We start from the raw sequence: 10984 nt of genomic DNA, 5'->3' as shown, positions 1-10984 counted from the left end.
CATCCTCCGTCTCTGTGGGGGAATCAGGGTGTAATCAGCTCTGGACATTGGTGTGCAAGCCCGCCCAGACCTCCTTCACCTCTTTAAACTGTTGGAGAGATCTTTAAATCTGGGCGGGGCCTTGGGAAGGGGCGGGGTCCAGAGATCTAGGTTAGGCTCCCACCCAGGAGCTTTCCGTGGTACTGAATGGGCAGCCACTTCTAAGCCTGTATCAGCTGGGTTCCAGGGTGGACTCCAAGGAGGCTGGGCTCTAGCAAGTTTCCCCTGCCTCCCACTCACCCTCATACACAGTCACATACAACATCCACCCCCAACCTGTGAACTCGATGAGGGACAGGGAATCTTGAACTGCTCTTCCCATTCTTGAGTCTTAAGCCCTTCTGGGGGAGGTGATAAGAATCCCCTTGGAGTGTGGAAATCCAACCATGTGTCCCAGAGAGGGTTATGTGATGTCTGCAAGTGCATTGCATTTTGTGACATGTCAGAGTTGTCCCTCTACATATACTGTTACCTGTCTCAAGAGGGTTGTTATGAGGATTAAAAGGAGTGATATTTGTTGGGACATTAGAATTGTGCCTGGCATTTCGCAAGTACTTGTTGAATAAATTCTAAAATGACATGGCAGCAAACATTCATACGGCACCCTGTGCCAGGAACTGCTCCAAGGCTTTCACGCACTGGCACGCTTAATCGTTATTTCTACCCCATGAAGTAGGTACTATGACTATTCTCATTTATAGATTAGGAAATGGAGGCAAAGAGAAGTTATGTCACATTCCCAAGGTCACCATCTAGGAAGGGATGAAGCTAGGAATCCAACCCAGGAAACCTGGCTCCAGTGCCCATACTCTAGGCCATTTTGCTACCCTCCTGCCTAATAATTCATGGCTGTCCCATATGGTGTTTGGGTTGCTCACTGCAACATTTTAAGTGATACCATTCATCTCCTAGACATTGTAGATTTGCATTTTTACCACAACTTCCCAGCAGATAGCAGTAGTGTGCCATGTTCTAATATCAGGAGAGCACAATTTTCTGACAGATGGCTAAGGGAGGGAGCACGTATTTTTAATTCTTCCAACGGACCGATGAGCTCACAGTGATGAGCTCTACATAACATATACATGAATTATAGGTCATGTATATTAAATATAGACGTGGTAGGTATTGGGAGGAAGATGCCTGCACGATGCAAGTTGGATACAATGCCACAGCTTTCTTAAGAACCCAGTTTGCAACATCATTCTGATACCGGCTTTACCATCAGGTAGACTCAGACCATTCTAGTAGAAATCTATAACTAGCACCACAAGCAGGGGAAAAACTGCCTTTGTATTTTCACAGCCAAGGGTGGTTAACAGGCTACCAATAGGTAAGGAGCTCCAAGCAGGTGGGATAGGAAATGAAAGGCCATTTTGCTCAATACACTCAGTGCATGATTCCCTAATAATATGTGCATTTTAATGGCAATACTTAGAGTAATTAGTTCAAAAACACTGTTTTTATTGAAATTCCAGCAGGAAAAATAACTTTACTATTGCTCATTTGATGCTCTTGTGCCCCTAAACCACTCTTCTTTTCCCACTGAATACGATTTAATTCTTCTTTTAGTAAAGCAAAGTTTCCTAGAGACTTGTTATCACGTTAGTGGTGTGTGTGTGTGTGTGCGCGCGCACTGATACATGTCGGGAAACACATCTTATACGTCAACAGAATCTAAGATGCCATCAAAAATAAGAAATACCGGGCTTCCCTGGTGGCGCAGTGGTTGAGAGTCCGCCTGCCGATGCAGGGGACACGGGTTCGTGCCCCGGTCCGGGAAGATCCCACATGCCGCGGAGCGGCTGGGCTCATGAGCCATGGCCGGTGAGCCTGCGTGTCCGGAGCCTGTGCTCCGCAACAGGAGAGGCCACAACAGTGAGAGGCCCGCGTACCGCAAAAAAAATAATAATAAGAAGAAATACCATTATTTTATGTACCACAAGGAAAACTACGGAGACATTAAACTATGCCACCTGATTGTAAGATGAATTCCAATTAAGTTCTTCCTAGAATTAATGAAATACAACATACTATTATGAATTTTCCGTGGGTCAGCTGCCCCTATGTGAGTACACACAGAAGAGCACACTCATGCTGGTCCGAGGCAGCTGACGTGGGAGACTTGTGCTGGCACCACCAGTAACTCCACCTCCCAATATTCTTGTTCTAGTGCAGTACCTTCCTCCCCACTGATTCTGGGCTTGGCCACATGGCTGACTTGGACCAATGGGGTATCAGCAGGCATGATGCAAGCAGGGGCTTTTTCTCTTGGAATATTCCCTCTTGGATCTCCTGCGTGAGGAGATCCTCCTACCCTCCTGGAGGGACCACAGGGAGAGGGATGCTTGGCTCACTCTCAGAAGTTCCAGCCATCTCAGCTGAGCTATCAGACACGTGAGTGCTGTTGTCTAGGCCAATCGGGCCTCCAGCTGACTGCAGCCACGTGTGAGACCAAAGCAAGATAGCAGAACTGCCCAGCTCAGCCCAGCCCAGATCGCAGAATCATGAACAAAATAAGTGGTGCTGGACTTCCCTGGTGGTGCAGTGGTTAAGAATCCGCCTGCCAATGCAGGGGACACGTGTTTGAGCCCTGGTCCGGGAAGATCCCACAGGCCGCGGAGCAACTAAGCCCATGCGCCACAGCTACTGAGCCTGCGCTCTAGAGCCCACGAGCCACAACTACTGAAGCCCGGGTGCCACAACTACGAAAGCTTGCATGCCTAGAGCCTGTGCTCCGCAACAAAGAGAAGCCACCGCAAAGAAGCCCGCGCACCACAATGAAGAGTAGCCCCCACTCGCCACAACTAGAGAAGGACTGCGCTCAGCAACGAAGACCCTATGCAGCCAAAGATAAACAAAATAAACTTAGCAAAAAACAGACGTGGTGGTTGTTTTAAGCCTTAAGTTTTGGGGTAGAGACACTGGCATATGCCCTGAAGTGTGCTTGGTTTGTTATCCGTGAGAGCCTCCAAGCAGTGGGGGCTACCGTGCGTCAGAGGGCTTTCTGGAGTGACGAGACTGGGACGGAGGACAGAGCAGAGGCTGTGGGACAGAGGTACAAGGGGGCATTGTGGAGGTCTTCCGTCTTTCGTTTGGGTTTCTCCGGAAGCAGAGGCTTAGGCAAGGATTTGAGGACAAGATTACCTGCAAGGAGTGGAGAACCTTGATAGGGGAGCAGGAAGGGACCCAGAGAAGGGAAAACTGCCAAGAAAGGGTATGTTCTCAAGCCAGAACCATGGTGGGGAACCGGAGCTTCGTTCCACTGGGAGCTTGGAGAGCCCGTGCGGAACACACACTTCCCAGTTATCCCCACGGAGGCCGGGGACCTGGAGGATTTACATACCGTCTCCCTTCAGTCAGTCACTGGTTGAGAACTGCTGGAGCGGGAAGAGGCATGATCCTCCTGGCATGGAAGTCTTGACACACTCATACCCAGGGCAAAGCAGGCGCCAGTGGTCTGAGAATGCCCACAGGCAGAGTCACGTGCCGGCCCTGGCAGTTAGACCACCAGGTGTGGACAGGGTGAGGGGGACAGGATATGGACTTCGCACCCGCCGTGTCTGCTACAACCCCCCACCCAGACACATCCACCCAAACACGGCTCCTCAGCCGCTTCCCTGCACAATGATTAGAGATTAGACAGTAACGGTTCTAGTCCAAACTGAGTTTAATCAAGAGTTTCAGATAGGGGAGGGATTCACTAGAAATACTGAGGTCTGGGTCAGGGGCCTGGTTGTGTTCTGACTTAAAGCAGTAGGACCTAGGGGACTATGATCGAGAGTCCTTCCTATGTCTCAGGGTTAAGGACCTGAAGGGGGTGGGTCCTGGGGAGGTCAGGGGTCATCTTAGGAGCTCTACTAGGATGGTACTGGAAGCTCTTTTGGCGTACCCCAAGTACCATATAGGGGAGTTACATCTGGACCCCAAAAGATCCTGGTGGGGAAAGGGTTGGGGGTCCAGTGTGTTTCACAGAAACAATCAAGGGGCCTCGATTTCACAGAAATCATCAAGGGGGCTCCTTGTGGGTGGAGGAAGGGTATCACACCACCCCAAATATTGGGGACTGTTTACCCACCAACAGCCATTTTGGGGTTTTAATGTAAGACCCCGATGGCAGGACATTATGCACATACATTATCACGGATTTGCAACATTAGCATACGCTGGCTGTCCCACAGGACGGTGGGGACTGGAAAATCAGTCCAGGTTCTGGGTTTGAGTCCTAAGAGGACAGGCCTGGGGGTGCCACACGGCTCCTCTTCAGTAGCTGCCGGAGCTGTGGACAAGACAAGACGGGGGAGAAGCTTGAGAGGTTGCAAGGAGAACAGGCACACCCTGTTGGGGTGTGAAGTTGGGGGTCAGAGAGAAGTGAGTAGGGTCAGTTGGGTTTGAAGGTCAGAGGTTCTGAGTCAAGATGCGGGGCTGGGGGTGAAGGCTCGTTCACACAATGAATCAAGGCTCCTGAGCAAAGGCGTTGCTGGCTGGGCGTTCCCACCTTGGGATTAGCATTGAGGACTGGGAGTCAAAGGGGAGAAGCAAGGGGCCAGAGTCACATTTGGGGGTCAGAAGTCCCACTCTGAGGTCAGGACTAAAAGTCAGGGGGCTGGAGGTCATGCTTGGGGATCAGAGGTCACACCTTGAGGTCAGGATACAGGGTTGAAAGTAGAGGTCAGGAGGAGTCACCATTATCAGTCACCCTCTACAGTCAGGAATGTTGGGGTCGGGGGTGCACCCTGCAGTCAGGGTGGGCTCAGTGCTCACCCCCTCAGGGCCCAGCCCGGGCCGTAGCAGGTGGACGGGCTGCTCGTTCTCCAGGTTGCGCAACGTTGGATCCGCCCCAGCTGCCAGCAGGCGCCGCACAATGGCCTCCTGGGCCGGCCCAGGGGGCAGGGCGGCCGCCATGTGGAGGGCTGTGTTCCCATGGGCCTGGGGACGGTGAGGGGGGGCCTGCTGAAGACGCAGGCTCAGCTGGCCTGGGCCCTCGACGGCGCACTTCATATTCCGTCACACCCAGGTCCCACATGTCCCTCCTCACATCCCCCAGAAGCCCCCTCCAGGGCCACATTCCACACACCCCTCTAGGCCCTACACGTGCCCCGTCCACATCTCACACAGCAGCCCCTCCCCAGACACAGCCCGTGGGACTCCCAACATCCCACTGCCCGCTCTCTGCCACGTCTCACCCAATCTGCACATTCCAGCCTAGGCCCCTACCTTCATGTTGACAAAGGCCCGCAGGTCTCCCCGCGGCAGCGCCAGCAGCAGCTGAACCAGGGTCGGGTTGGCAGCCTGCACAGCCAAGTGCAGAACTGTCTTGTTGCTCTTGATCTCCTGTGAGGAGGGGAACGACAGAGGTCAGGCCAGTCCTCACACCCAAGCCTCCACCCATGGAACCCAAGAGCCTTTAGACACTCTGTCTCTCTTTTTCAAGCACCCAGGAGTGCCTTATACAGTTGTACGTGCTGTGCACTCTACAGGAATACCAGATTTAAGGGGGTGCCGTTCAGATCACACACATCACCGAACGGTACATTTATTAAGATAATATTCCAGCCCAAGTATCTTTGAGAAAAAGATTTCTTTTCTATTCCTCCAAAGGAGCTCTCTGGACTAGCAGCTGCCCTGGCCAGCCCACATTCTATTAAACACAGTAAAATGCGCCCACATCCCACATGGACTGTATTTTATCTATAAAGATGGGAACTGAGCAGCATTAATCAGCGGCCTATCTAAGCCTGTACCTACTTCCATACTGAACTGTTCTCTCTCTCTCTTTTTTTTTTTTGCGGTACATGGGCCTCTCACTGTTGTGGCCTCTCCCGTTGCGGGGCACAGGCTCCGGACACGCAGGCTCAGCGGCCATGGCTCACAGGCCCAGCCGCTCCGCGGCACATGGGATCCTCCCGGACCGGGGCACGAACCCGTGTTCCCTGCATCGGCAGGCGGACCCTCAACCACTGCGCCACCAGGGAAGCCCCTCTCTTCATATTTTGAAGCAAGTAAAGACATTTTCCACAATGAAACTTTACTATGTGCCTTTAAAGAATTTGTAATGATAATAAACATTAAAAATTGTGTGTTTAGACATAGAAAATAAACTTATGGTTACCAAAGGGGAAAGGGGATGGGGGAGGATAAATTAGGAGTTTGGGATTAGCAGATACAAACTACTACATGTAAAACAGATAAACAACAAGGTCTTACTGTATAGCACAGGGAACTAGATTCAATATCCTGTAATAATCCATAACGGAAAAGAATATGAAAAAGAATATGTGTACAACTGAATCACTCTGCTGTACACCAGAAACTAACACAACACTGTAAATCAACTATTCTTCAATTTTAAAAAGAATTCTGGGTTTACATAGGGCAAAACAACCTAGCTGGCTCTATCAAAAAAATTATGAAGAGAAAACTCTAAAGGAGGGGAAGCTCTAAATTAAGAGCTTAAAAGGACGTATCACTGCAATGTGTGGGCTTTATTTGAATCCTAGTTTTTTTTTCGTTTTTTTTTTTTAATGAAAAAAATAAATGTATGCCACTTTAGAGCCAAATAAAAATTTGGACACAGGATATTTGATATTATGAGACTGTTAATTTTTTTAAAGGTGGAATAAAGGTACTGAGGTTAACAAGAGTTCTTGTCTTCTAAAGACAAATATTTATGGGTAAAACTATAAGCTTGGATTTGCTTAAAAATAATACAGGAGAAGTGGATGGGAAAGGACTGGCTATGAGTTGCTGGTTATTTATGTTGGCTACATGGAGTTCATTATACTATTTTCTGTACTTTATCTATGTTCAAAGTTCTTGAACTAAAATGTAAAAATCCAAAACAATGAGTAAATGTTTAATTCTCTCAGCCAGCCTTTGAAGGAGCCACTGTCAGGAAGGAGGAGACTATATGTATTCACAGCTGGATTCTGGGGTCAGGCCACCTAGGCTCAAATCCCCTCTCTGACACTCACAAGGCAAAGTCCTTGAGCCTCAGTTTCCTTATCAGTGAAAGAGAGAAAGTAATAATAGTATACACATCAAAGTGCGTTTGTGAGGATTCAATTAGCTAATCCATGAAACAGTGTTTGATGAATAGTAAGTGCTTGGTAAATACAAGTTAAGATCAGTAATATTATTCCCAGTTGACAACTGGCACACAGAGAAGTGAAGTCACGTGTTCAAGGTCACACAGCTGGGAAGAGGCAAGTCAGAATTTGTTTCGAGCCCCTGGATATCCAGGCGCCCCCATCCCGCGTGCCCTCCTGGAGGCCAGCTGCCCACTGCCCAGCTCACCTGGCTGGTATGATCAGCACCCATGTGCAGCAACATCTTGACGCAAGCCAGCCTGTCCTGGGCCTGGGTACTCAGTACTGGGGGATATAGGTCGGGGGGGTGCATAGCAACGTTGAGGGCCAGGATGGCTGTGTGGAGAGGGGTGAGGCCTGCAGAGTAGAGACAGTGAAGACTCTACATCTGGAGCACCGACCCCACCCAGCCCCACCAGCCCCACCCACCCTGCCCACCACCCAACTTACCCTCGAAGTCTCTGGCTTCGATGTCAACTCGAACCCCTGAGTTAATCACAGCCTGGGAGGAGGAGGAGGTAGAGAGCTGGATTAGGGTCTCCCCAGGCCTCCTAGCCCTGAAAGCCAGGATCTAGGCAATCAGTCCATCCCATTCACCCCAGCTGCCAGGTGAACATACCGAGAGAACTCTTGGGAGCCCATATGTAGCGGCCACGTGTAAGACAGAGCGCCCTTGATGGTCAGTGGCGTTGGGTTCCGCTCCCAGGTTCAGTAGATCCTCCACAATCAGGGGCTGGTTGGCAGCAGCAGCCACCAGAAGAGGGGTCTGCAGGAGTCAGGAAAGGTCAGTCTGGGCCCCCAGCCCCCTCCCCTCTGAAAACCGGGAATCCAGGCCTCCAGACCCTCTGCCCTCAGATCCAGGAGTTCAGGCCCTCAGCCCTCACCTTGCCCTTATGCTCACGAATGTCCAGATGTCTGTACGCTTGGAGCATCTCAGCTGCGGCGTATGCGGCCCAGCGCAACCCTCGAGCCGCAAACAGGTGCAGGAGCCTGAGGATAGGTGGAAGGAAGCAATGAGCACAGCACCCCAGCTGAGCAGGAGAGCCTGCAGACGCCATTCCCCTATACTCACGTGTCTCCCTCCTCATCCTGGGCCAGCAGCTTTTGTGGCCCCAAAGCCAGCATGTGAGCACGGGCAGCATCCAGGGATGGTCCGTTGACCACAGGAGGCAACTGTGGGGGTCCTGAAGGGAGTCCAGAACCTCTCCAGGATCCTGCCTGTGGCAGGGGAGGTTCTGCATAGGGTCGAGTATCCAGGGGGTCCTGAAGGGTACAGGTGATGGGGAGACCCAGTCAGCTGAGAATTCCCTCTTTCTACCACACACACATACACATACAGAGTGCCAGGCAGAGTGGCTGGGCGTCCCACCTGCGCCAAGTGACCTTGGACCTTTGGGCCTCAGTTTTGCCCATCTGAGGAATGGGATCCTAATCCAACCCCAGACATCTCAGAATGCTGCATAAGGGCAACTGGGAATCTTAGGAGCCCTTCAGCACCCACCTCCCATTCTGTATCTCACCTCCATCCCCAGGGGAAATGAACACGGCCGCCCTGGGTCCGAGTGTGAGTAGAAGTCAGGAGTCAGGAAACCTTCAGCAGCAGAAGCAGGGTAAGAGTAGGGCCTGTCCGTGTAGGCAGCATGCGTGTTGGGGTCCCAGTCTGGAAAGCCCATGGGGGGCGCCAGGCTGCCAAGTCCAGAACCCACAGTCTCCTGGTGTGCTGGGAAGTGAGTATGGCCTGCATGTGAGAGGAGGAGCAGAGGCAGGCCTGGTTACCAGAGTTAGGGAAGTCACAAGGTACTGAAAGCTAGTACTTCTGGGGCACCAAGGGGCTGGAAGCTTGGACTTATGGGACCTAAATGCCTGGGACACTGAGGGGTTGAGGGCCTAGATTCCAGGCTGGGAGCCTGGGCCCCTGAAGGACTATGTGCGTAGACTACTGGGCTCCAGAGAATCTGGCTCTACTCTGCGGGTCTCAGCAAGAATGAGGGTCTAACTCCTAAGTTCCTGAAAGTTCTAAGAGTTGGGATGTTTGAGTCCCTGAGGGAAGCTGGGGCTAGGAGCTGAGGGAACCAGGTGAGTTTCCAGACTTACCAGCTTCACCCTCATTCACAGGTGGGGTCAGGGGCTGGGCCAGGGGAGCCAGGAACTGTCCCTGTAGAGGCATAAGCAAAGAGAAACAAGGGTGAATTTACCTGGCAGATTCCTCAGCATCCATTCCCCACCTACAGGGCATCTAAGTCAGGACTACGTCTCTCCTCAGCCCCGAGGGCCCAGCAAGGCAGCAAGTCCTTGCCCAACAGGACATGGCCTCACGGGAGTTGTAGTTTACAGCGCTTCATGGGCCTCACCTGTAGCCCACCAGCGTCAGGCTGCTGCTGGCGGCGCCTTTGTTCTTCTAGGAGCTTCTTCACCGTCTGTGATGGGCAGTGGCTGCGCTCATTCCGGCTCACTGCGGGGTGAGGAGGGAGGGAAGTTATCAGGGGTCCTTACGTCACCCAAGTGCGCCGGGGAGTGGATCTGAGCGCCCTCTTCGCCCTCCCGCGCGGAAAAACTGGCACACTGATGCCGCCTGAGAACTCCAAAGCCAATCTAAGATTTCGGGTGCGGCGCCGCCTCCGCGGTTTCCTTCCTTTTGCTCCGCACTTTCCCCTCTGACCCAACTTTCCACCAGCGTCGTGGAAACTGAGGAAGGAGGTGGAGGGCGCCCTCTGCAGCCCCCCTCCCTCTGCCTAACACTTCCGTGAAAAATCCCACCCCACCCCACCCCCAGATCTCCCAGTTCTGAGGGATTCGGGGCGTCGCCGGGCATCACTCCCCAGAGACGCACATCCAGGTTCCCAATATCTCTCTGCCCTAGAAGCTGCCCTGATACTTTTTCCTCGGGATACGAGGCATCTGAGTCCCCAGCCCCTCTCCCTGAGGAGCCACGAAGTCACTAGCCCCCTAGCTCATTAGGAATCCAAAGGTTCAGACCTCGCCCCCCTCTTCAGACCCAGAAGTCCAAGCCCCACCTCACGGGAGTCTGGGAGACTCGCATACCCTTCCTCAGGACCCAGGAGTCCGGGCCCTCAGCCTACTCCCCTCTAGGACCTGGTAATCCCAGTTTCCAGACTCCTTGTTCGCACGACGCAAGAAGGCCGGGCCCTCAGCCCTCACCCTTCCGAGCCCCGCTCGAGCACAGGAAGGGTTAAGCGCCGGAGGGCGGACTCGGAAACCGCCCAGACGCGACGCACTGACGTCACGTCGCTCACGCAAGGGAATCTTCCATCTCCTTCTTCCTCTCCGCCCGGCGACCCAGGTGTCCCGCTCCGAGACGCGATGCGTGGCCAAGCGTGGCGCTCGTGGAATCCCCGCACAAGGGAAATTCCTGCTCAGCCCGGGGACCCGGGCCGGGTGGCGACTCGGGAAATCCCAGGGTGGGGCAGGGTCACGGTCAGAGTGCATTCCTGCGGCCAAGCTCCGGACCTTGCCCACCCAGACCTTGGCTGATTTCAAACAACGCCCCCAAGGACTCGATCCAGCCTCTTTTTCTACAGCATGGAGTCCGGGTCCCCAGCCCCCTCCTCCCAGGACCCAGGCAGGAGTCGGGGCTCCCAGCGCTTTCACCCCCGGGACCTAGGATTCAGGATCAACAGTCCTTTACCCCACCCCACGCCCCCACCACCCCGGGACTCAAGAGTCCAGAATCCCAGCCGCTCCGGGATCACGACCCAGGAGTCTGGACCCTCCGCCCCCTCCAAACACCGGGTACCCTCACTCTCAGCTTGATGCTTCACCCCTCACTCTTTTTTTTTTTTTTTTTTTTTGTGGTACGCGGGCCTCTCACTGTTCTGGCCTCTCCCGTTGTGGAGCAC

The 10984-nt window shown here is 53.0% G+C and overlaps 1 protein-coding gene across 4 annotated transcripts; it reads right to left on the bottom strand.

Annotated features, from left to right (window-relative positions):
* Positions 1-3704: 3704 nt before the first annotated feature.
* On the bottom strand, positions 3705-10724 carry NFKBID (NFKB inhibitor delta). 4 transcript variants are annotated; one of them, XM_060288840.1, is made up of 12 exons: positions 10142-10724; positions 9479-9579; positions 9222-9282; positions 8648-8865; positions 8200-8390; positions 8012-8117; positions 7747-7893; positions 7578-7629; positions 7336-7484; positions 5257-5373; positions 4804-4968; positions 3705-4318 (listed from the first exon to the last, which is right to left on the bottom strand). In XM_060288840.1, the coding sequence occupies exons 4-12, from the start codon at positions 8798-8800 to the stop codon at positions 4265-4267; spliced, it is 1134 nt and encodes a 377-aa protein (XP_060144823.1). In that variant the 5' UTR covers positions 8801-8865; positions 9222-9282; positions 9479-9579; positions 10142-10724; the 3' UTR covers positions 3705-4264. The 4 variants fall into 4 exon arrangements, with proteins under 4 accessions (XP_060144823.1, XP_060144824.1, XP_030730606.1 ...); XM_060288841.2 differs by having other exon boundaries at positions 10221-10227; XM_030874746.3 differs by having other exon boundaries at positions 10170-10200.
* Between the last annotated feature and the right edge of the window lie 260 nt (positions 10725-10984).

Source organism: Globicephala melas, chromosome 19 (genome assembly GCF_963455315.2).
Source record: "Globicephala melas chromosome 19, mGloMel1.2, whole genome shotgun sequence".
In the NCBI taxonomy this organism is placed as follows: domain Eukaryota; kingdom Metazoa; phylum Chordata; class Mammalia; order Artiodactyla; family Delphinidae; genus Globicephala; species Globicephala melas.
This window is presented reverse-complemented; position numbering and strand designations above follow the sequence as displayed.

Coding starts and splice junctions, on each gene's coding strand:
- NFKBID (XM_060288840.1), bottom strand. CDS start 8,800: ATGGGCTTTCCAGACTGGGACCCCAACACGCATGCTGCCTACACGGAC. Junction 7,894..8,011: donor TTCGTGAGCATAAGGGCAAG/GTGAGGGCTGAG, acceptor TGACTCCTGCAG/ACCCCTCTTCTGGTGGCTGC. Junction 7,485..7,577: donor CGAAGCCAGAGACTTCGAGG/GTAAGTTGGGTG, acceptor TCTACTCTGCAG/GCCTCACCCCTCTCCACACA.